Genomic DNA, 23,003 nt, shown 5'->3' with positions numbered 1-23,003 from the left:
CAACTCTTGGTTTCATCTCAGGTCATGATCTCATGGGTCGTGAAATCGAGCCCTGTGTCAGGCTCAGCACTCAGGGGGGAGTCTCCTGGAAGATTCTCTCCCTCTGCCCCGCCCCCCACTCACATGCTCAAATAAATAAAAATAATTGAGAAAAACCTTAAGGAAGGTGGGGTGGCTCAGTCGGTAAAGCGTCCAACTCTTGGTTTTGGCTCAGGTCATGATCTCATGGGTCGTGAGATTAAGCCACGAGTCAGGCCCACAGTTGGTGTGGAGTCTGCTTGAGATTCTGTCTCTGCGACCCACCCTCCCCCGGGGTCACGCACGTTCTCTCTCTCTCAAATAAATAAATTAGTGAATAAAATCTTTAAAAAATAATAATTAAAAAAAAAAGAAAAAAAAACACAACAAATCCAGAGATAAATAATCAGGATAATAAGAGAGTTTAACAAATTTGCTGGCTATGAAATCAATACAGAAAAGTCAATTTGGTAAGAGTAGCATAGCTGTGTAAGATGTTAACACTAGGGAAAACTGGGTGAACAGTATGCAGGAATACTTTATAACATTTTTGTAAATCTAAACTTATTACAAAATAATCTTATTTTAATAAATGATTTTAAAAATTAATAAGTCTGACAATATTAAGTATTGGGGAAGATGAAGAACAACAAAAATTTTTATATATTGCTGACAGAATATAAGTTGGAAAACCACTTTGGAAAACACTTTGGTATTATCTTGTAAATTGAAAATGTCTATACCCTTGGACCCAGAAATTCTACTCCCAAGTATATAACCAGAGAAACATATGTATAAAACTGTTCATAACAGCAATGTTTGTAATAGCAAAAAGATGGAAATGTCTAATGATAAGATTATAGAGAAATAGATTGTTATGTATCTACACAATGGAATACCAAACACCAACCAATACATCAACCGAGATCATTGGATGATTTAGGGGGTGAAAATAGGTTTGGCAAGATGGGGGAAATCTGGGGCACCTGGGTGGCTCAGTTGGTTAAGCGACTGCCTTCGGCTCAGGTCATGATCCTGGAGTCCCTGGATTGAGTCCCACATTGGGCTCCCTGCTCGGCAGGGAGTCTGCTTCTCCCTCTGACCCTCCCCCTTCTCATGTGCTCTCTCTCATTCTCTCTCTCTCTCTCAAATAAATAAACAAAATCTTAAAAAAAAAAAAAAAAAGATGGGGGAAATCTTAGATATTACAATCACCTGTGGCCCTTCAAAGGGCAACAGTACATAAACAGACTTCTATCTGGGGCTCCTGGGTGGCTCAGTTGGTTAAGCGACTGCCTTCGGCTCAGGTCATGATCCTGGAGTCCCGGGATCAAGTCCCGCATCAGGCTCCCTGCTCAGCAGGGAGTCTGCTTCGCTCTCTGACCCTCCCCCCCCCATGTGCTCTCTCTCTCTAATTCTCTCTCTCTCAAATAAGTAAATAAAATCTTTTAAAAAAAAATAGACTTCTATCTGTAGTATTAAAATTTCATGGGGAAGGAAGGAGATGATTAGGATAAAAATGCCTAAAAAGGATCCTAAAAAATTAATAAATAAAAAGGATCCTTCGAGTGATAATAAAAAAAAGAAAATTGAGAAACAATGACTGCGGAGAGTCTCAAGAATACAACATAGAGTAAAAAAAAAGCAAGTTTAGAAGAATACATATAGTATATTATTCACATGAAGTTCAAAACATACAAAATAATGTAATTGTTTAGAGATACATATATATGTATGATTAAACTATAATAAAAAAACAGAATTCAGAATAGGAGTTATCCTTGTGAAGTAGATAAGAGCATGCTGAAATCCAGGAGGGGCATATAAAAAAATTCAAAAGTATCGTCCGTTCTTTTCTTCAACTGGTATGGCAAATACATAGGCATTCATTTTATTATTCCTCATCCCTTAATTATTTAAATATTTTTTGTTAGTATAAAATATTTCATAATTAGAACTACTTAAAAGAACGATTTAAAAACACCACCTATCAATTTACTGAAAGTAAGATCTTATAGTGAAACCATATGAATAGTTTGCCCCTGATCTTCATGCAATTAATGTTAAATAATATTAAATGATAATATTCATATTAAACCTATGTTGCTAAAAACAACCACAATGAGAAGCTTAACCTTTTTTTAAAGATTAAAAAAAAAAAATACTTAACAGCTCATACCCAGCCACCTTGTTGAGTGATGTACTCTGCTGCATAGTCCTCCAGATATGTCACACCAAACTGTAGCAATGCACTCAGAGGCTCTTGACCACGTCTTGTCAACTCCAAAAGCATTTGTTGTAGCAAAATCAGAGGCACCAAAATCTTCAAGGCAAAGATGAGAGTAAAAAACAAACTGAAATTCTTATAATTCATTTTATATGTTCAACTACTAGAAAATTACAACTTGGATGCATCATGGAATCTCATTTTTATTATAATAAAGGAATAAAACACTGACCCCTTACTAGAATGTCTGTGAATAATGCATGTAGATTGTATACCATAGGGTGGTAGAAATAATTATTTTATGAAAACAGTTGGGCTTGTGTGTATGTGTGTATATGAAACATGTACAGAGAATTCACTGAAATATTATTTATAATAGCAAAAGACTAGAAACAACCCACCAGGGACTGGTTAAATCAATTTTGGCAAAATATCATGTAGTTGTTAAAAAGAATTAGATTGGGGGCGGCTGAGTGGCTCAGTCGTTACGCGTCTGCCTTCAGCTCAGGTCATGATCCCAGGGTCCTGGGATCGAGCCCCGCATCGGGCTCCCTGCTCCGCGGGGAAGCCTGCTTCTCCCTCTCCCACTCCCCCTGCTTGTGTTCCCTCTCTTGCTGTCTCTCTCTCTGTCAAATAAATAAATAAAATCTTTAAAAAATAATAATAATAATTAGATTGTTCACTGCCCAATCACCAGGACTTATTTTCAGTGAGAAAAGTGACAGGACAGTGTATGGTACCATTTGTGTTTAAAATACACATACATACACATACACACACATATATATATGTTTGTATAATCCTATAGTATCTCTGGAAAAATATACAAAAACTGGTAATAGTGGTAGCCTAAGAAGAGAATGAAGTAATGGCAACAGGGTGGGAAAATAGTTTTCAATGTATACATTTCTGTACTTACTGCATTTTGTACCATGTGCTTTTTATATCATATTTGAAAATGAGCATTTTTAAAATTATCAGCTATCTTAGAAAGTCATCAAAAACCTAAATAGGGGGGACCTAGCTGGCTCAGTCGGTTAAGTGTCTGACTTCCACTCAGGTCATGATCTCAGGGTCCTGGGATGGAGCCCCATGTCAGGCTCCCTGCTCAGCAGGGAGTCTGCTTGTCCCTCTCCCTCTCCCTCTGTTTCTCCCTCTGCTTGTGCTCTCTGTCTTTCTCTCAAATAAATAAATAAAATCTAAAAACAAAACAAAACAAAAAAACCCTAAGGAGGTATTATTATCGTTCCTAATAACTTGTGGCTCAATATTTAAAAACCGTCAAAATTTTTGACAGAGGCATACGAGAGTCCCTTGCCTTCCAAAAACAACTAACTGCACATTGAAAAGAATTAAAAGCATTTTCAATCAACCATCTGCATGCAATCTCTTTAGTCTAAACCATCAAGAGGACTCCACATGCCTGGAAAAGGAATGCAAAAGGAAATGAAACCAATTTCAGTCCCTTGTTACTGAAATGCCAAGGTAATAACTGAGGGATTACAAAATATTTCTGCAGAAAAGGACAAACAGAAAAGACAATGAGTTTATAGTCTTACTAATACTCTTTGGCTTTTAAGTAAAAGCAGTCCTGAGGGAATCTATATCAAAGTCTGAAAGAAAGAATGCAACTAACACATATCTTCCCTTTTTGATATTGTAAAAGAACTCCAGCCCAAAATTTATTTAAAAACCCCTTCCTAACACTAATGGAGGGGTCTAAGGCTATAAAGAAGAATATACTAGGTTTTCTTCACAATTAGAAAACCTGTCATACTATTAAAAACAAAAACAAACAAACAAAAAAACCCACCCCCAAAACCTATTGTTCATCTAGCTCCAGTATTCTTAGTAAGAAGCAGTCAGGTCAGGTATAGCTTGTTGATCAGTCCTATTGACTCCGATCACCATAACTTCAAAGGCCTGAGATGTTCTATACCTCAAAACATTCTAATTTCCCATAATAATCTAATAATATGCAATATTTTAAAGTTATTCATGTTTAAGCTCTATTACCTCTTAGGGAAATGAGTTGCAAACCCTTTATATTTGCTATACAAAATAATACTTATTTTTATTTGTTCCAAATTTATCTCTTTCATGTATCAAAAAGTAGATGCCCTAGTTTTACTATATAATTATCTGGAGATAAATCTGTAATCCCCTTTCACTACTGTCTTGAGTCCTTAATCATATTCCCTCTCATTCACTATACTTTTTAGGCTGAAATTTACTAATCTTTTAGACTGTTCTTCATCTGGCAATTCCTTCACTGCTTTAATCATTTAGATTACCCCTTCCCAGTTCTTCTCCATCCCAATTATATCTTTCTTGAAATGCAGTGTCCAGAGTACAGAAACTTCACTTTATAGGACTAACAAATTCTAACTGTAATATTCTTGATGATACATGCTCTGTCTCTTTTACCTATTTGACATCCTGTCTTCAGAGACCTATATGATGACTTCCAGGCCCACTACCTTTTAAGTATAATTTAGACTGTCTTTATATAGTTAAACCCACTTACCCTCTAATTTTTGTGATCACACACAAAGCCTCTTAAGTTATTTCTACAACCAAGTTCATCAACTTGGCAGTGTACTACCCACAAGAAATTATCACCTTATACCTGATATTTTTTTGCACTCCCTCTCCCACAGTCCTAAAAAAAAAAGCTTAAAAAAAACCCCCAAAAAACCTGGATCCCCAAGCATCCATTCCTAGAAGGTCCCCACTATTCATATCTCTAAGACTAAAAAGGAACCAAATAGTCTTACTCTTTGAATTCCTCTAAGTCATTGCCTTACTGGATAATAGTAATCCCCACAACACATATAAATTATTTTTCTCTCCAATAACTTTCGTAAAGGAATGCTAAGGTAATTTTGACCATCAAAAAGGAATACCTCCATTCACTGTCTCCCCATAGGTACCATGCTAACAATATTATCTTATTATTAAAGAATGTACAGCTTGCTGGGTACAGAAATGAAGTATATTAATTTATAGCTCCAAGGATCTCTTCCAGTAGAATAGATATTTGTAATGATAAAATACATATTTTGATCCATCAAGTTACTATTTAGTAACCAATTTATAACTTAACAATTCTAGTAAATGTCATAGCCCACAAATTTTATCTGTATTGATGAGGTTTGAATGTTTGACCTATGTGCTTCAAAATAAAATTTAAGTGAAAACCAGGCATTATGTATCACCCAGTGTGATGCAACAGGAAATAAGGAACATCACCAATGAAGTATTCTTGCCAAAAAGATTAAACCTGACTATGATTAGGCTTCTAGATCTACCTACCAATGGAAAGGAAATATAGATACAGAGGACTATGTTAAGTGACATCTCAGTGATACAGTCAAAAAAATCCAGAAAGTAGGAAATTTTACAGAAGAAATAACTTGTAAGCAAAGAAAAAATCAAGAGAGAGAGAGAGAGAGAAAGCCTACATATTAAAAGAGACTCAAGACACATATTACATGATTGCATTTATATGAAATGCCCAGAATAGGCAAATTTAAAGAGACAGAGTAATGTTGTTAGGGGCTTAGAGGAACAGGAAATGGAGAGTGACTACTACAAGGTGTGGTGTTTCTTTATGGGAAGATAAAAATGTTCTGGAATTAGACAATGGAGATGGCTGCATAACTATGTGAATGTGAACCACTGAACTGTATGCTTTAGAAAGGTAAATATAAATTTTATGGTATGCATTATATTTCAATTTTTTAAAAAAAGTAAAGACAAGAGACTTATCAGCCAAATGCAATGCATGGACCTTGCTTGCATCACAATTCAAACAAATCATCTTAGAGAAATACCTTTGTGAGACAATTGGAAAAATCTGAATACTCAACAGATTATATGATGATAGAATTACTGTTAATATTTTGAGGTATAGGGGCGCCTGGGTGGCTCAGTCGTTAAGCATCTGCCTTCGGCTCAGGCCATGATCCCAGAGTCCTGGGATCGAGCCCCGCATCAGGCTCCCTGCTCAGCGGGAAGCCTGCTTCTCCCTCTCCCACTCCCCCTGCTTGTGTTCCCTCTCTCGCTGTGTCTCTCTCTGTCAAATAAATAAATAAAATCTTTAAAAAAAAAAAAAAAAAATATTTTGAGGTATAAGTATAATAGTGGTATTATCAGTTGGTTAAAAAAAGAGATACATCCAAAAAAAGGGGGCTACATCATCCTTAAAAATACATACTAATGTATTTATGAATCAAATGATGTCTAGAGCCTACTTCAAAATAATCTGGGGGAGAGTGGGAAATAGAGGAAACAAGACCAGCCATATGTTGATAATTACTGAAGCTGAGTGACAAGATACATGGGATTTGCTATACTATTCGCTGTGCTTTTGTGTATGCTTCAAATTTTAATAAAGATTTAAAAATATTAGTGATTCAATATGTCACTAAAAATTACCCAAGACAATTCATTTATTTTTGCTATTATTTTTCTAAAGTTTATTTATTACACTTTGAACAGCATATACTAACACTATAGCTGGCTCTCTTTTTCCAGTTACAATGTTTATTTTATTCTATTATTGTTTTTTAAAAGATTTTATTTTTGGGACGCCTGGGTGGCTCAGTCATTAAGCGTCTGCCTTCAGCTCGGGTCATGATCCCGGGGTCCTGGGATCGAGCCCCGCATCGGGCTCCCTGCTCAGCGGGGAGTCTGCTTCTCCCTCTCCCGCTCCCCCTGCTTGTGTTCCCTCTCTCGCTGTGTCTCTCTCTGTCAAATAAATAAATAAAATCTTAAAAAAAAAAAAAATTTTATTTTTAAGTAATCTCTGCACCAAACATGGGGCCCAAACCCACAACCCTGAGATTAAGAGTCACATGATCTACTGACTGAGCCAGCCAGGCACCCCTACAGTGTTTATTTTAACAAAAAGGATATAAGGAGGGTGAGAAAAATAGAGGACAGTAAGATGTAAAGTGTGGTGTGTCTCTGCACACCATTTACAGTACCAGAACATCATCAAAATAATTGTTTTTATCAGGGTGAAAAAATACAGTGATTATTAATGTGTCGTGAGCAGTTATGGAATTCTGCAGATAACGTAATTATATCAGCAGTCCAATTGCATGCACAGTGCCTTCAATTAATGTACTTGAGCGTAATTACATTTCTGGCAGGGTCTACACCCCCAAGAAAAGGCAAAGGTAAGCATTTCATGGCTTTTTCTCTTTGATGATCATTTTCTTTTTTTTTTCATAGAAGCAGAGAAGTACATAGGAAAAAATAACACCCACGTGGGGACAGGGGAAGAAAGAAAAGAACCCACAATTTGGAGATAATTACTATGTATTATTTAATGTTTTCGCACATATTTCAATTGTTTTTCTAGGCATATACATACCTACACTTATACATGGACCTTTTTTTTTGGACTTCTCTTTTTTTAAAGGACCATACTACTAATACAGGTTTGTGACCAGCTTTTTTCCTCCACTTCTTTTGATATAGAGTATTCTACCAAGATGCTTTCAGAATCCCTATACAGATAAACAGGTATTCGGTTTATCCCTAATGTGGCATGCTCTGTGGATACTTTTTTTCTCTTTTCTCTGATGCGTGTTTCATTTGAGCCTCAATTACCTACCAGACAACCATATTCTTTTTAGCCCTAGAGGATTTAGTAAGGGAGTAATACTGGATTCAGCAGAGCAAGTAATACTCTAACTGGCATGGCTTATTTATATGAAGTATTTATTCAAGCCACAGCCTTGGCTCTTTGTCCAGCTGAAGGACTAAAATGAAGCAGACAATGGAAAAATCAGACAGGTGAAGAGAGACAGTGAAGTCTGGGGTTTAATTCAGATTTTTTTTTTTTTAGGACAACCCGAGGATCAACGGGAGGAGAACATACAAGAGTTGATTATTAACAGTCATTGGACAAGAGGGAAAGGAAGAGAACATAAAATAGGGGAAGAAAGCTAGTAATATTAGGTACCTAAACATGTGTTGTTTGACATACTAAGAAATATATCATAACCAAACTCATTCTTATTTATAAAATAAATAAATGTATTTCAAATATCCAAATAAAAGGTTTTTTTTATTCCAAGAAAGGAAATGAAATAAACTTTTTAAATAAGTTTTTTTGCAACTAAATAACATAGTAAAACCCCATAATGGTGACTATTTTGGAACAAGTTTTCATGTGTTAAATCTAATGTAATAGCTACTGTTTACTGAGTGCTTACTATGGTGCCAAGCAATGTGCTAAAAAAGCATTTAACCTATATTATGTCGTTTAAGTCTAGTAAAATTTATGAGGTTAGTATTACTAGATCCATTTCACATATGTGAGAATGAAGATTTAGAGAGGCGCCTGGCTGGCTCAGTTAGAAGAGTGTACTACTTTTGATCTCAGGGTCATTAGTTAGAGCCCCATGTTTGGTGTACAGATTATTTAAACAAAACTTAGAAAAGAAAATTAAGATTTAGAGAGGTTAATGAACTGTCCAAAGACATGCATCTAGTCTGTGGCAAAGCTGGTATTTGAAACAAGTCCAATTACAAAGACTATGATGCTAATTATTATGCTATAATGCTTCCAAAGCCTGTATTAAGTGACTAAAAAAATATACATCAATTAGGTACGTAAGGTCACACGGTCTGACTCATACTATTAACAGTTCTGAGTAGAGGGCAAGGGATGGGGGGATGGGTTAAATAGGTGATGCAGATTAAGGAGTGCATTTGTCATGATGAATACCAAGGGATGTATGGAATTGTTGGATAAAATGAAAACTTAAAAAGAAATCAATTCAGGGGCGCCTGCGTGGCTCAGTTGGTTGAGCGACTGCCTTCGGCTCAGGTCATGATCCTGGAGTCCCTGGATCGAGTCCCGCATCGGGCTCCCTGCTCGGCGGGGAGTCTGCTTCTCCCTCTGACCCTCCCCCCTCTCATTCTCTCTCTCTCAAATAAATAAACAAAATCTTTAAAAAAAAAATCAATTCAGAGTAGAGGTGGCTATTTATAAAAATGATTCTACTGAATTTTCTCATTCCTACACAAGATCCTAAGGGCCACACTTCTTCCTCATATTGAGCTGAATCCTCCCATACTACATTTCCTTAGACTTTCCGCCTTTTCAAGGTGATAAATGGATAATACAGTCTGAGATCATGGGTAAGCAGTATGGTACAGTGGAAAAAAACACTAAAGCTGGAATCAGAAGATCTGAGATCTCAGCTCTAGCGTTGGTTCCAATATTTCCTAGTCAAGGGGTCCTGGACAAGTCACTTAACTTTTTTCTGATTATTCACCTGATCTAACTAAATAAATAACAAAGCAAAAGCTAATAAAATCCATTCTGTCTTCTGCAAAGGATGGTTGTAATGATCCAATGAGATGTGACATCAGATACCTTGTAAACTATAAAACACAAATGGTATTACTCATTTAAGAGAACCAGAAGAACAAAAAAAAAAAAAGAGAGAGAGAGAAAACCAGAAGAAGCGGTCTCCCAAATGAAGCTCTTATTCTTTTACACCCCAAGACATACACACAGGGTAACAAATAACCATCTGGAGATAAATGTCATGTCTAATACAGAGAAGTGAAGAAATGATAGAAAGTTCAGAAGAGATAAGAAGGAAGAATGGCATACTATGGGACATATATTTTTGGGCCAACCAGAATCTCACAGCATTAATCAAAAAACCACTTTAATCAAAAACATCCACTTAACACAATTGGATTTATGCATTAAATAATGAGCTCTAACAGTTTTCTCTTATATGATGTCAACAATTTCTCCTGCACTTTAATCAACGCACTAAAATCTTATAAGAGAAAAGATAATTTGGTTAATACCTTATTCCAGCCGCTGGCATGAACTGTGGTCTCCAGTGTACATTCCCGATATGCCTGATATGTCACTGGCCTGTAGAGATTTTTTTTTAAAAGTCTGGGTCACAAAGAAGTAAAATTCTAAATTTCCAGATGAATAAATATACAGTCACTATTCTGTGTTGAACTTTTTGCCAAAGTACCAAAGAATATTCAATATACTGTTTTGTATGAGATGTGGCTTTTAACATTTGGTATGCATTTACTTCAAGTATTCCCTATTGGCTGAGAGGCATGCTATCAGCTTGGGAAAGCAGCTAATAACATAACAAGATAATAATAAATAACACTTTTAAAATAATTGTTTGAAACTCATCCAACAGGATTTCCATGTTGCAGATAAACATACACTTGGGTTATTAAAATAAGATAAAATAGTAACAAAAATGATCTCATTATTAAAAGCACAATTTTAACTTTTTTAAAAGGCAAAAAACTTAAAACATTTCAAAATTAAAGAAACATGTCACTGAAAGACCTCTCAAATTGAGGATATAAAGAGTTGGACTAAACAAGGCCAGTAAACGGAGCTCTATTTTTAACTTGGAGTCTTATGATATAAAATCCTGGAGGGCAGAGATAAGTCTTTTTGATTATTTCCATGTAAGTTCTAGTCATACCAAAACTGAAATCACTGAGTGATGACAACAACACTCACTAATTTACTGACAGACTTTAGTTACTATGTGTAAGACTTGGTTTCATGTACAAATTAACAACCAACAAAAAATACTTGGTACCAAGTAGCATCTGAAAGCATCAACAGCCTGAATATCAGATTTAATAAAATTTACCCCCCTATTTTTGTGGGCAAAGTATTAACATATATGTAAAAAAGGGGAGAAGTCTTGCTTTTATAGGATTTCAAAATCCATTCCAAAGGCATTTTCTGCTCTGACTTGGGTCTGTGAGCTCTTCAGCCCATGAAATTTAGTAATTAAGGACAGCTACCACTTATCAGTAGCCTACTGTTCAGTTTTATATTTTTATATATTTATATTTTATATTACATACTATCATTTTACACATTAGGAAACTGAAGCTCAGAAAAGCTAAGAGACTATCCAAAATCCACATAGCTGGCAACCAGCAATGCAGGAATTCACACCCAACTAGATCTGGGTCCAAAGGCCACACTACTTCTTTTTAAATTAGGATTTTGAAACATGCCACAATAATGCCTCAATGCCACATGTGGCTAATGGTCATTTGAAATGCAGCTAGTGATATGCTGAAAGCATAATATACACACTAGATTTCTAAGACTTAGTAAGAAAAAAAATGTAAAATAGCTCATTAATATTTTTATATTGAGTACCTGTTAAAACTATAAATTTTTAATATCCTGGGTTGAATAAAATAAATTTTAAAATCTTAATTTTTAATGTGGTTGCTGGGAAATTTTAAATTGCATTTTATGACTTGCATTTTATCTGTTGTACAGTGCTGGTCTACATACTTCAGAAACCAGTTCTGATGACACAGGTATCATTCTTTTACACAAGTCAATATAAAATCAATACCATAGTGATGCTGAAAGGAGGAAGGTTACATGGGATGGCCTTTTTAAGAAGATGTTATGTGCTACCTTCCTGATATTGTATGACCATTAAAGTAAGCTTAGAATTTTTTAGAAGCCTTGGGCTGAATAGTAGGTAATTATAAAACCTGAACTTCAGATACTATACAGTCTACCTACCTATATTCTCCCTCAAGTTTACTTGAGTCTATCAGTCCCTTCACTTCCTTTCCTGAACTGTTTGATGCTGCTGTGGGTCACAGTAGTCCTTATTGGTAGTTTGTCTATCAGGCTAAAGTACTTTAGCATCCTTCAGAATGAAACATGATTTGAATCATTATATGTACACACATATATGCACATAAAAGATCCAGCATTCAAAGGAAATCTAATACATAGAAAAGCAAGTAGCTGAAAATCAGCCCTATCTAATGAGGTATCTGAACAGAGCAAAGAAGAAAAAGGGGCAGGGAAAACCTTTTCACACTGCTGGTGCTTGGCTATACGAAGAGTACAGGTTAATTTCCCACTTGAACTAAACTGTCTCAAGAAGTAGGTGGTATTTTCCACTTTACAAATTATTCCCATCAACCTGTATAATACTTCCAGTTCATCATCAGTTAGCTATTAGTAACAGAGCTTAACAACTTTAAAAAGTAGATTACTAAAAAAAAAATTTATTGGGGTGCCTGGGTGGCTCTGTCGTTAAGTGTCTGCCTTCGGCTCAGGTCATGATCCCAGGGTCCTGGGATCGAGCCCCATATTGGGCTCCCTGCTCGGTGGGAAGCCTGCTTCTCCTTCTCCCACTCCCCCTGCTTGTGTTCCCTCTCTCGCTGTGTCTCTCTCTGTCGAATAAATAAATAAAATCTTAAAAAAAAAAATTTATTCATAAAGAGGCCTGACTCTGATATACAACCAGAGGTACCAATTTAAAAAATAATTATGTCAGGGGGCGCCTGGGTGGCTCAGTCATTAAGCGTCTGCCTTCGGCTCAGGTCATGATCCCAGGGTCCTGGGATCCAGCCCTGCATCGGGCTCCCTGCTCCGCGGGAAGCCTGCTTCTCCCTCTCCCACTCCCCCTGCTTGTGTTCCCTCTCTTGCTGTGTCTCTCTCTGTCAAATAAATAAATAAGTAAGTAAGTAAGTAAGTAAGTAAGTAAGTAAGTAAGTATGTCAGAAGCACCCGGATGGCTCAGTCGGTGGAGTATATGACTCTTGATCTTGGGGTTGTGAGTACAAGCCCCACTATAGGTATAGAAATTACTTAAAAATGAAATATTTAAATAAATAAATAAAAATAAAAATAAGAAATAATTACATCAGTATTCAGGGTTTGGGGAAAAAAAACCACCAAGTATTCACCTGACTATATATTTTTAAATACAATTTACTTTGCAGTGAGGGGCGCCTGGGTGGCTCAGTCATTAGGCGTCTGCCTTCAACTCAGGTCAAGATCCCAGGGTCCTGGGATCGAGCCCCACATCGGGCTCCCTGTTCCGTGGGAGGCCTGCTTCTCCCTCTCCCACTCCCCCTGCTTGTGTTCCCTCTCTTGCTGTGCCTCTCTCTGTCAAACAAAATATTAAAAAAAAAAAAATTTACTTTGCAGGGAGAAGATATCAATTTTTCCTGTATATTATGAAAAGTATGCCAAAAAAATACTTTACCTATACGATACTGTTCTTCAGAGAGCTTATAATATCCCAGTAAAGTTAAAATTAATAGATGGGGAAATTTATTCTTTTTTTTTCAAAGGTGCCTTTTTTCCAGGCGCCCCTAGATGGGGAAATTTAGATATAGAATGAAATGGTTTGCGTAAAGCCACAAATAGTTTGTATCAAAGTTGGAGACAGAATTTTTTGCCTTCTAATCTCAGTTATTTTACTTCCAGTCCCAATAGCTTTTACAGTTTTTGTTTTTGTTTTTGTCAAAACAGTAGGTTTCTTCAAATCTTACATTTAAAAATGTATGAAAATATAGCTATTCTATGGGGTGCCTGGGTGGCTCAGTTGTTTAAGCGACTGCCTTCAGCTCAGGTCATGAACCTGGAGTCCCACATCGGGCTCCCTGCTTAGCAGGGAGTCTGCTTCTCCCTCTGACCCTCGCCCCTCTCATGTGTACTCTCTCTCTCTCAAATAAATAAATAAAATCTTTAAATATATATATATATGGCTATTTTAGTTTAAGAAGGGTTGGCAAAGGCCTAACAAGCCCCACCCATTCACCCTGTCCCTCACGTTCTCAGGACCCCTAAGCTCCACAGAACATTCTAAAAGCCACCACTGTACACCCAAATTTCCTATTTAACTTTTATGCTCTGACACCCATAATCTTCTCTTCACATTTCTATTTATTTATTTATTTTTTAAAGATTTATTTATTTATTTGAGAGAGCAAGAATGAGAGAGAGCACATGAGAGGGGGGAGGGTCAGAGGGAGAAGCAGGCTCCTCACCGAGCAGGGAGCCCGATGCGGGACTCGATCCCGGGACTCCAGGATCATGACCTGAGCCGAAGGCAGTTGCTTAACGAACTGAGCCACCCAGGCGCCCTCTTCACATTTCTTTTTAAACTTTTCTATATATAAAGTTAAGAAAGTCCAAATATGATTTTCATTTCAGTATCCTATACATAACTTGGATTTTTTACATTTGCTCATGTTACCAGAATATGCGGAAACAAACTGAATTCTCCTTAAACTCCAACTGCTTCCTTCTGACAAATGATAACATACAATTTTTGCCTATGTGGAAATAAGGAATTAGCTTACTACACCAGTAATCTGGCATCTGAATTTTAACCTTTTTAGTGAAGAAACAGTCTTCATCCTGTTTTAGATGTCATTCTTCATTAAAACAATGTTTTTCTAATTCATACCAATTCTTTAATGATTCTCAGCAAATTAGAGGAAAAGAATTTTTAAGATGTACAATAAATGACTTGGTTCTATTTTAATATACTTTCATTGCGAGCTTCTTGCCTTGAGCTTTAACAGTCAAAACCATGGTTAGTACAGAAGTTCCCACTATAAGAATGTGGCAGCACTTCCATGGACAGATGTGCAACCGCAGTTTAGCAACATTTGGGATACCTAAAATACTGATATGATGTTAACCCCACGTTACAATGCATAAAACCCTAACCATTATATTTATGTTGGCCCCCAGACAGAATGGTAGTAAAAAGTGGTCAGGACAAGTGAAATAGCTCGTATTTACACTTACAGAGCAGTGAAAGCATCTGTTGAAACCTGACAGCTCAACAAGTAAACACAAATGATCAAATCCATGTCAGAACAGTTAAATCACCACTTTGATGTGAAAGTTGTCATTCAAAACACAAACAGAGATGCTTCAGGAAAGCAAAGAAAGAAAAAGTAAAGTGAGAAAAGAAGTGACACCATTCACCTAAAACAAAGCCTTAACCAATCCAGTGCTGCATGACAGATTCAGAGACTACTTAGAGAAGCATGTTCCCACTCAGCAATGGTAACTCACTGGCTGAGGAGCATTTGCAATGCCTTTTGTAGAGGCTCTTTCAGTTCCTGTGATACTTTTCCCCCAAGATGAGCCAAGCAGTCTTCCACGGAGCTTTCTGGGTTAGCAGGGCTGAACACAGGAGAAGTATGACGATCAAAGCCTGTGCTGGTGAATGCTGAAGACAGTAAAAGAAAAACCTATTTTAATAAATAATACCAAAGTTGTGCTGCAGGGGAGCTTGGTTGGCTCAGTTGAAAGAGCTCCGGGTCATGAGTTCGAGCCCCACACTGGGAATAGAGATTACTAAAAAAAAAAAACAAAACTTAAATCTGAGAAAAAAAAAAGTTGTGCTATAAAAACTCAAGGGATTAAGATGCCTACTATTGGAAACAAGCTAATGGTTATAAGCCACTTAAAAAAGTCAGACAGTCATTATGGGATATTAATCTTTCCTGAACACAAGGCTTAACAGGTCCTAGTTTAGAGATTTTTTTTTTTAAAGGGAAGATTTTTATGGAAAATCTTAGTTTTAAAAGAACAAAAAGACTAAACTGACATGCTAAAATACACAAGCCAAGGGGCGCCTGGGTGGCTCACTCGGTTAAATGTCCAACTCTTGATTTCAGCTCAGGTCATAATCTCAGGGTTGTGAGATCGAGCCCCATGATGGACTCCGAGCTCAGGGTGGAATCTGCTTAAGATTCTCTCTCTCTGCCCCTCCACCCACTCTGATGTGCCCACGCTCTCTCCCTCTCAAATAAACAAATTAAATCTTTAAAAAAAAAAAAATACACAGGGGCACCTGGGTGGCTCAGTCAGTTGGGCATCTGCCTTTGGTTCAGGTCATGATCCCAGGGTCCTGGGGTTGAGCCTGATGATGGGCTCCCTGCTCAGCAGGGAGTGTGATTCTCCTTTCCCTCTGCCCCTCCCCGCCACTCATGCTCGCTCTCATGCTCTCTCTCAAACAAATAAATATTTTCTAAAAAATACATAAGCCAATTTAGTATGTTACTACATACCAGTTTCATGCAAGAATGATAAATGGAAAGCAACTCCTAGCTCTATCATCCCACTCTTAGTATTTTAAGATTTCATTTTTACCTTTATATATATGGCACTTCTTAAACCAGATTCTAATCAGCTTATTCCACCTGATGGGATGAGTCAATTACTCTCATTCCTTTTTTTAAAAAGCTTTTTATTTAAGGGGTGCCTGGGTGGCTCAGTCAGTTAAACATCTGCCTTCAGCTCAGGTCATGATCTCGGGGTCCTGGGATCCAGCCCTGCACTGGGATCCCTGCACAGAGGAGTCTGGCTTCTTCCTCTCTCTCTGCCTGCCCACCCCCCTCCCAGCTCGTGTGCACATGCTCTCTCTCAAATAAATAAATAAATAAAATCTTAAAAAAATAAATAAAAAGTTTTTAATTCCAGTATAGTTAACATACACTGTTATATTGTTTCACATGTACAATATAGTGATTCAACAATTCTGTAACTTTCATTTCCTTTTTTATTTTTTATTTCTATTTTTTTATTTTACTATGTTATGTTAATCACCATACATTACATCATTAGTTTTTGATGTCGGTTCCATGATTCATTTCTTGTGTATAACACCTAGTGCTCCATTCAGTAGATGCCCTCTTTAATACCCATCACCAGGCTAACCCATTCACCCACCCCCTACCCCTCTAGAACACTCTGTTTCTTAGAGTCCATAGTCTCTCATGGTTCATCTCCCCCACCGATTTCCCCCCCTTCATTTCTCCCTTCCTACTATCTTCTTTTTTTTTTAACATATAATGTATTCTTTGTTTCAGAGGTACAGGTCTGTGATTCAACAGTCTTGCACAATTCATAGCACTCACCATAGCACATACCCTCCCCAATGTCTATCACCCAGCCATCCCATCCCTTCCACCCCCCACCACTCCAGCAACCCTCAGTTTGTTTCCTGAGATTAAGATTTCCTCGTATCAGTGAGGTCATATGATACATGTCTTTCTCTGATTGACTTATTTCGCTCAGCATAATACCTTCCAGTTCTATCCACATCGTTGCAAATGGCAAGATTCGTTCCTTTTGATGGATGCATAATATTCCATTGTATATATATACCACATCTTCTTTATCCATTCATCTGTCGATGGACATCTTGGCTCTTTCCATAGTTTGGCTATTGTGGACATTGCTGCTATAAACATCGGGGTGCACATACCCCTTCGGATCCCTACATTTGTATCTTTGGGGTAAATACCCAGTAGTGCAATTGCTGGGTCGTAGGGTAGCTCTGTTTTCAACTTTTTGAGGAATCTCCATACTGTTTTCCAGAGTGGCTGCACCAGCTTGCATTCCCACCAACAGTGTAGGAGGGTTCTCCTTTCTCGGCATCCCCGCCAACATCTGTCATTTCATGACTTGTTAATTTTAGCCATTCTGACTGGTGTGAGGTGGTATCTCATTGAGGTTTTGACTTGGATTTCCCTGATGCCGAGCGATGTTGAGCACTTTTTCATGTGTCTGTTGGCCATTTGGATGTCTTCTTTGGAAAAATGTCTGTTCATGTCTTCTGCCCATTTCTTGATTGGATCATTTGTTCTTTGGGTGTTGAGTTTGGTGAGTTCTTTATAGATTTTGGATACCAGCCCTTTATCTGATATGTCATTTGCAAATATCATCTCCCATTCTGTCGGTTGTCTTTTGGTTTTGTTGACTGTTTCCTTTGCTGTGCAAAAAGTTTTTTATCTTGATGAAGTCCCAATAGTTCATTTTTGCCCTTGCTTCCCTTGCCTTTGGCGATGTTTCTAGGAAGAAGTTGCTGCGGCTGAGGTCGAAGAGGTTGTTGCCTGTGTTCTCCTCAAGGATTTTGATGGAATCCTGTCTCACATTTAGGTCTTCCAACCATTTTGAGTCTATTTTTGTGTGTGGTGTAAGGAAATGGTCCAGTTTCATTCTTCTGCATGTGGCTGTCCAATTTTCCCAACACCATTTGTTGAAGAGACTGTCTTTTTTCCATTGGACATTCTTTCCTGCTTTGTCAAAGATAAGTTGACCATAGAGTTGAGGGTCCATTTCTGGGCTCTCTGTTCTGTTCCATTGATCTCTGTGTCTGTTTTTGTGCCAGTACCATACTGTCTTGATGATGACAGCTTTGTAATAGAGCTTGAAGTCTGGAACTGTGATGCCACCAAGCTTTGCTTTGCTTTTTCAACATTCCTCTGGCTATGCGGGGTCTTTTCTGGTTCCATACAAAATTTAGGATTATTTGTTCCATTTCTTTGAAAAAAGTGGATGGTATTTTGATGGGGATTGCACTGAATGTGTAGATTGCTCTAGGTAGCACTGACATCTTCACAATATTTGTTCTTCCAATCCATGAGCATGGAACGTTTTTCCATTTCTTTGTGTCCTCCTCAATTTCTCTCATGAGTATTTTATAGTTTTCTGAGTACAGATTCTTTGCCTCTTTGGTTAGATTTATTCCTAGGTATTTTATGGTTTTGGGTGCAATTGTACATGGGATTGACTCCTTAATTTGTCTTTCTTCTGTCTTGTTGTTGGTGTATAGGAATGCCACTGATTTCTGTGCGTTGATTTTATATCCTGCCACTTTACTGAATTCTGTGTGAGTTCTAGCAGTTTTGGGGTGGAGTCTTTTGGGTTTTCCACATAAAGTATCAGATCATCTGCAAAGAGTGAGAGTTTGACTTCTTTGCCGATTTGGATGCCTTTTATTTCTTTTTGTTGTCTGATTGCTGTGGCTAGGACCTCTAATGCTATGTTGAATAGCAGTGGTGATAGTGGACATCCCTGCCGTGCTCCTGACCTTAGGGGAAAGCTCTCAGTTTTTCCCCATTCTCCATTGAGAATGATATTCGCTGTGGGTTTTCCATAGATGGCTTTTATGATACTGAGGTATGTACCCTCTATCCCTATACTCTGAAGAGTTTTGATCAAGAAAGGATGCCGTATTTTGTCAAATGCTTTTTCTGTATCTATTGAGAGGATCATATGGTTCTTGTTCTTTCTTTTCTTAATGTACTGTATCACGTTGATTGATTTGCGGATGTTGAACCAACCTTGCAGCCCAGGGATAAATCCCACTTGGTCGTGGTGAATAATCCTTTTAATGTACTGTTGGATCTTAATGGCTAGTATTTTGGTGAGAATTTTTGCATCCATGTTCATCAAGGATATTGGTCTGTAATTCTCCTTTTTGATGGGGTCTTTGTCTGGTTTTGGGATCAAGGTAATGGTGGCCTCATAAAACGAGTTTGGAAGTTTTCCTTCCATTTCTATTTTTTGGAACAGTTTCAGAAGAATAGGTATTAATTCTTCTTGAAATGTTTGGTAGAATTCCCCTGGGAAGCCATCTGGCCCTGGGCTTTTGTTTGTTGGGCAATTTTTGATGACTGCTTCAACTTCCTTAGTGGTTATAGGTCTGTTCAGGTTTTCTATTTCTTCCTGGTTCAGTTTTGGTAGTTGATACATCTCTAGGAATGCATCCATTTCTTCCAGATTATCTAATTTGCTGCCATATAGTTGCTCCTAATATGTTCTTATAATTGTTTGTATTTCTTTGGTGTTGGTTGTGATCTCTCCTCTTTCATTCATGATTTTGTTGATTTGGGTCATTTCTCTTTTCTTTTTGATAAGTCTGGCCTGGGGTTTATCAGTCTTGTTAATTCTTTCAAAGAACCAGCTCCTAGTTTCGTTGATCTGTTCTACTGTTCTTTTGGTTTCTATTTCATTGATTTCTGCTCTGATCTTTATTATTTCTCTTCTCCTGCTGGGTTTAGGTTTTATTTGCTATTCTTTCTCCAGCTCCTTTAGGTGTAGCGTTAGGTTGTGTATTTGAGACCTTTCTTGTTTCTTGAGAATGGCTTGTATTGCTATATACTTTCCTCTTAGGACTGCCTTTGTTGCATCCCAAAGATTTTGAATAGTTGTGTTTTCATTTTCATTTGTTTCCATGAATTTTTTTAATTCTTCTTTAATTTCCTGGTTGACCCATTCATTCTTTAGTAAGATGCTCTTTAGCCTCCACGTATTTGAGTTCTTTCCAACTTTCCTCTTGAGATTGAGTTCTAGTTTCAAAGCATTGTGGTCTGAAAATATGCAGGGAATGATCCCAATCTTTTGGTACTGGCTGAGACCTGATTTGTGACCTAGGATGTGATCTATTCAGGAGAATGTTCCATGGGCACTAGAGAGGAATGTGTATTCTGTTGCTTTGGGATGGAATGTGCTGAATATATCTGTGAAGTCCATTTGGTCCAGTGTGTCATTTAAAGTCTTTATTTCCTTGTTGATCTTTTGCTTAGATGATCTGTCCATTTCAGTGAATGGGGTGTTAAAGTCCCCTACTAATATTGTACTGTTGTCGATGTGTTTCTTTGCTTTTGTTATTAATTGGCTTATATAATTGGCTGCTCCCATGTTAGTGGTATACGTATTTACAATTGTTAAATCTTCTTGTTGGATAGACCCTTTAAGTAGGATATAGTGTCCTTCCTCATCTCTTATTATAGTCTTTGGTTTAAAATCTAATTTGTCTGATATAAGGATTGCCAACCCAGCTTTCTTCTGGTGTCCATTAGCATGGTAAATGGTTTTCCACCCCCTCATTTTTTTTTTTTTGGTAGAGATTTTATTTATTTATTTTGACAGAGAGAGAGACAGCGAGAGAGGGAACACAAGCAGGGGGGAATGGAAGAGGGTGAAGCAGGCTTCCCACCGAGCAGAGAGCCGATGCAGGGCTCGATCCCAGGACCCTGGGATCATGACCTGAGCCGAAGGCAGACGCTTAATGACTGAGCCACCCAGGCGCCCCCACCCCCTCACTTTCAATCTGGGGGTGTCTTTGGGTCTAAAATGAGTCTCTTGCAGACAGCATATCAATGGGTCTTGTTTTTTTATCCAATCTGATAGCCTGTGTCTTTTGATTGGGGCATTTAGCCCATTTACCTTCAGGGTAACTATTGAAAGATAGGAATTTTGTATTGTATTGCCTGAAATTTGCCATTGTATTGCCTGTAAGGTGACTGTTACTGTATATTGTCTGTGTTCCTTTCTGGTGTATGTTACTTTTTAGGCTCTCTCTTTGCTTAGAGGACCCCTTTCAATATTTCTTGTAGGGCTGGTTTCGTGTTTGCAAATTCCTTTAGTTGTTGTTTGTCCTGGAAGCTTTTTATTTCTCCTTCTATTTTCAATGACAGCCTAGCTGGATATAGTATTCTTGGCTGCATATTTTTGTCATTTAGTGCTCTGAAGATTATCATGCCAGTCCTTTCTGGCCTGCCAGGTCTCTGTGGATAGGTCTGTTGCCCATCTAATGCTTCTACCATTGTAGGTTATAGGTCCCTTGTCCCGAGCTGCTTTCAGGATTTTCTTTGTCTCTGAGACTCAGAAGTTTTACTATTAAATGTCGGGGTTTTGACCTATTTTTATTGATTTTGAGGTGGGTTCTCTGTGCCTCCTGGATTTTAATGCCCATTTCCTTCCCCAAATTAGGGAAGTTCTCTGCTATAATTTGCTCCAATATACCTTCTGCCCCTCTTTCTCTTTCTTCTTCTTCTGGGATCCCAATTATTCTAATATTGTTTCGTCTTATGGTATCACTTATCTCTCGAATTCTGCCCTCGTGATCCCGTAGTTGTTTATCTCTCTTTTTCTCAGCTTCTTTATTTTCCATCATTTGGTCTTCTATATCACTCATTCTCTCTTCTGTCTCATTTATCCTAGCAGTTAGAGCCTCCATTTTTTGTTGCACCTCATTAATAGTCTTTCTGATTTCGACTTGGTTAGATTTGAGTTCTTTTATTTCTCCAGAGAGGGTTTCTCTAATATCTTCCATGCTTTTCTCAAGTCCAGTTAGTATCTTTAAAATCATCATTCTGAACTCTAGTTCCGACATCTTACTAACGTCCGTATTGATTATGTCCCTGGCAGTCGATACTGCCTCTTGTTCTTTTTTTTTGAGGTGATTTTTTCCATCTTGTCATTTTGTTCAGAGGACAATAGATGAATGAGAGAACAAAATGCTAACAGGGTAACAACGACCCCAGAAAAATATACACTAAACAAATCAGAAGAGACCTGAAACTGGGGGAAAAGAAAGGAAAAGAAAGAAAAAAGAAAAAAAAAGAAAAAGATTTAAAAAAAAAAAGAATATGGGCACCTGGGTGGCTCAGTTGGTTAAGCAACTGCCTTCGGCTCAGGTCATGATCCTGGAGTCCCTGGATCGAGTCCCGCATCGGGCTCCCTGCTCGGCAGGGAGTCTGCTTCTCCCTCTCACCCTCCCAACCCTCCCCCCATCATGTGCTCTCTCTCTCAGTCTCTCTCTCTCAAATAAATAAATAAAATCTTTAAAAAATAAAAATAAAAAAAAAATAAATAAATAAATAAAAATTTTAAAAAAGAATATGATCAAATATGATCAGGGTGGTGCAAAAATCAGTGCCACACATTAGATTTTGGGCATATTTTGGTCTGTTAGAAGAAAGTGCCTCCCAAAATTTTAAAGAAAGAAAAACTTATATATGTACAAAAATAAGCATAAATACGATGAAGGGATGGAATATGACTGTAAAGATGAAAATTATAGGGGCGCCTGGGTGGCTCAGTCAGTTGAGTGTCTGCCTTCGGCTCAGGTCATGATCCCAGGGTCCTGGGATCGAGCCCCGCATCGGGCTCCCTGCTCTGCAGGAAGCCTGCTTCTTCCTCTCCCACTCCCCCTGCTTGTGTTCCCTCTCTGTGTCTCTCTGTCAAATAAAAAAGAAAAAAAAAAGATGAAAATTATAAAAGATTTTATAAAAGGAATTGATAAGAAGTTGGTTAAAAAAAGAAAGAAGAGGAATTTAAAAAAAAAAGGGAGAGAAT

General features: G+C 37.6%; 1 protein-coding gene across 23 annotated transcripts in view; it reads right to left on the bottom strand.

Annotated features, from left to right (window-relative positions):
* The window catches only part of BCL2L13 (BCL2 like 13), a 103,311-nt gene that overhangs the window by 38,512 nt on the left and 41,796 nt on the right, over positions 1-23,003 (bottom strand). For 11 of the 23 annotated variants that reach the window (XM_064591776.1, XM_064591785.1, XM_064591778.1 and 8 more), the window contains one exon: positions 2,198-2,341. In XM_064591776.1, coding sequence (XP_064447846.1) covers positions 2,198-2,341 — 144 coding nt within the window. Of the gene's footprint in view, positions 1-2,188; positions 2,342-10,093; positions 10,164-15,140; positions 15,298-23,003 lie in introns of those variants that run through there. The other 12 variants (XM_064591768.1, XM_064591770.1, XM_064591769.1 and 9 more) reach the window with 6 other exon arrangements.

The sequence above is a fragment of the Mirounga angustirostris genome, unplaced genomic scaffold, assembly GCF_029215605.1.
Source record: "Mirounga angustirostris isolate CCGP_5_RB_7025 unplaced genomic scaffold, mMirAng1.0.hap1 SCAF_5, whole genome shotgun sequence".
Lineage (NCBI taxonomy): Eukaryota > Metazoa > Chordata > Mammalia > Carnivora > Phocidae > Mirounga > Mirounga angustirostris.
This window is presented reverse-complemented; position numbering and strand designations above follow the sequence as displayed.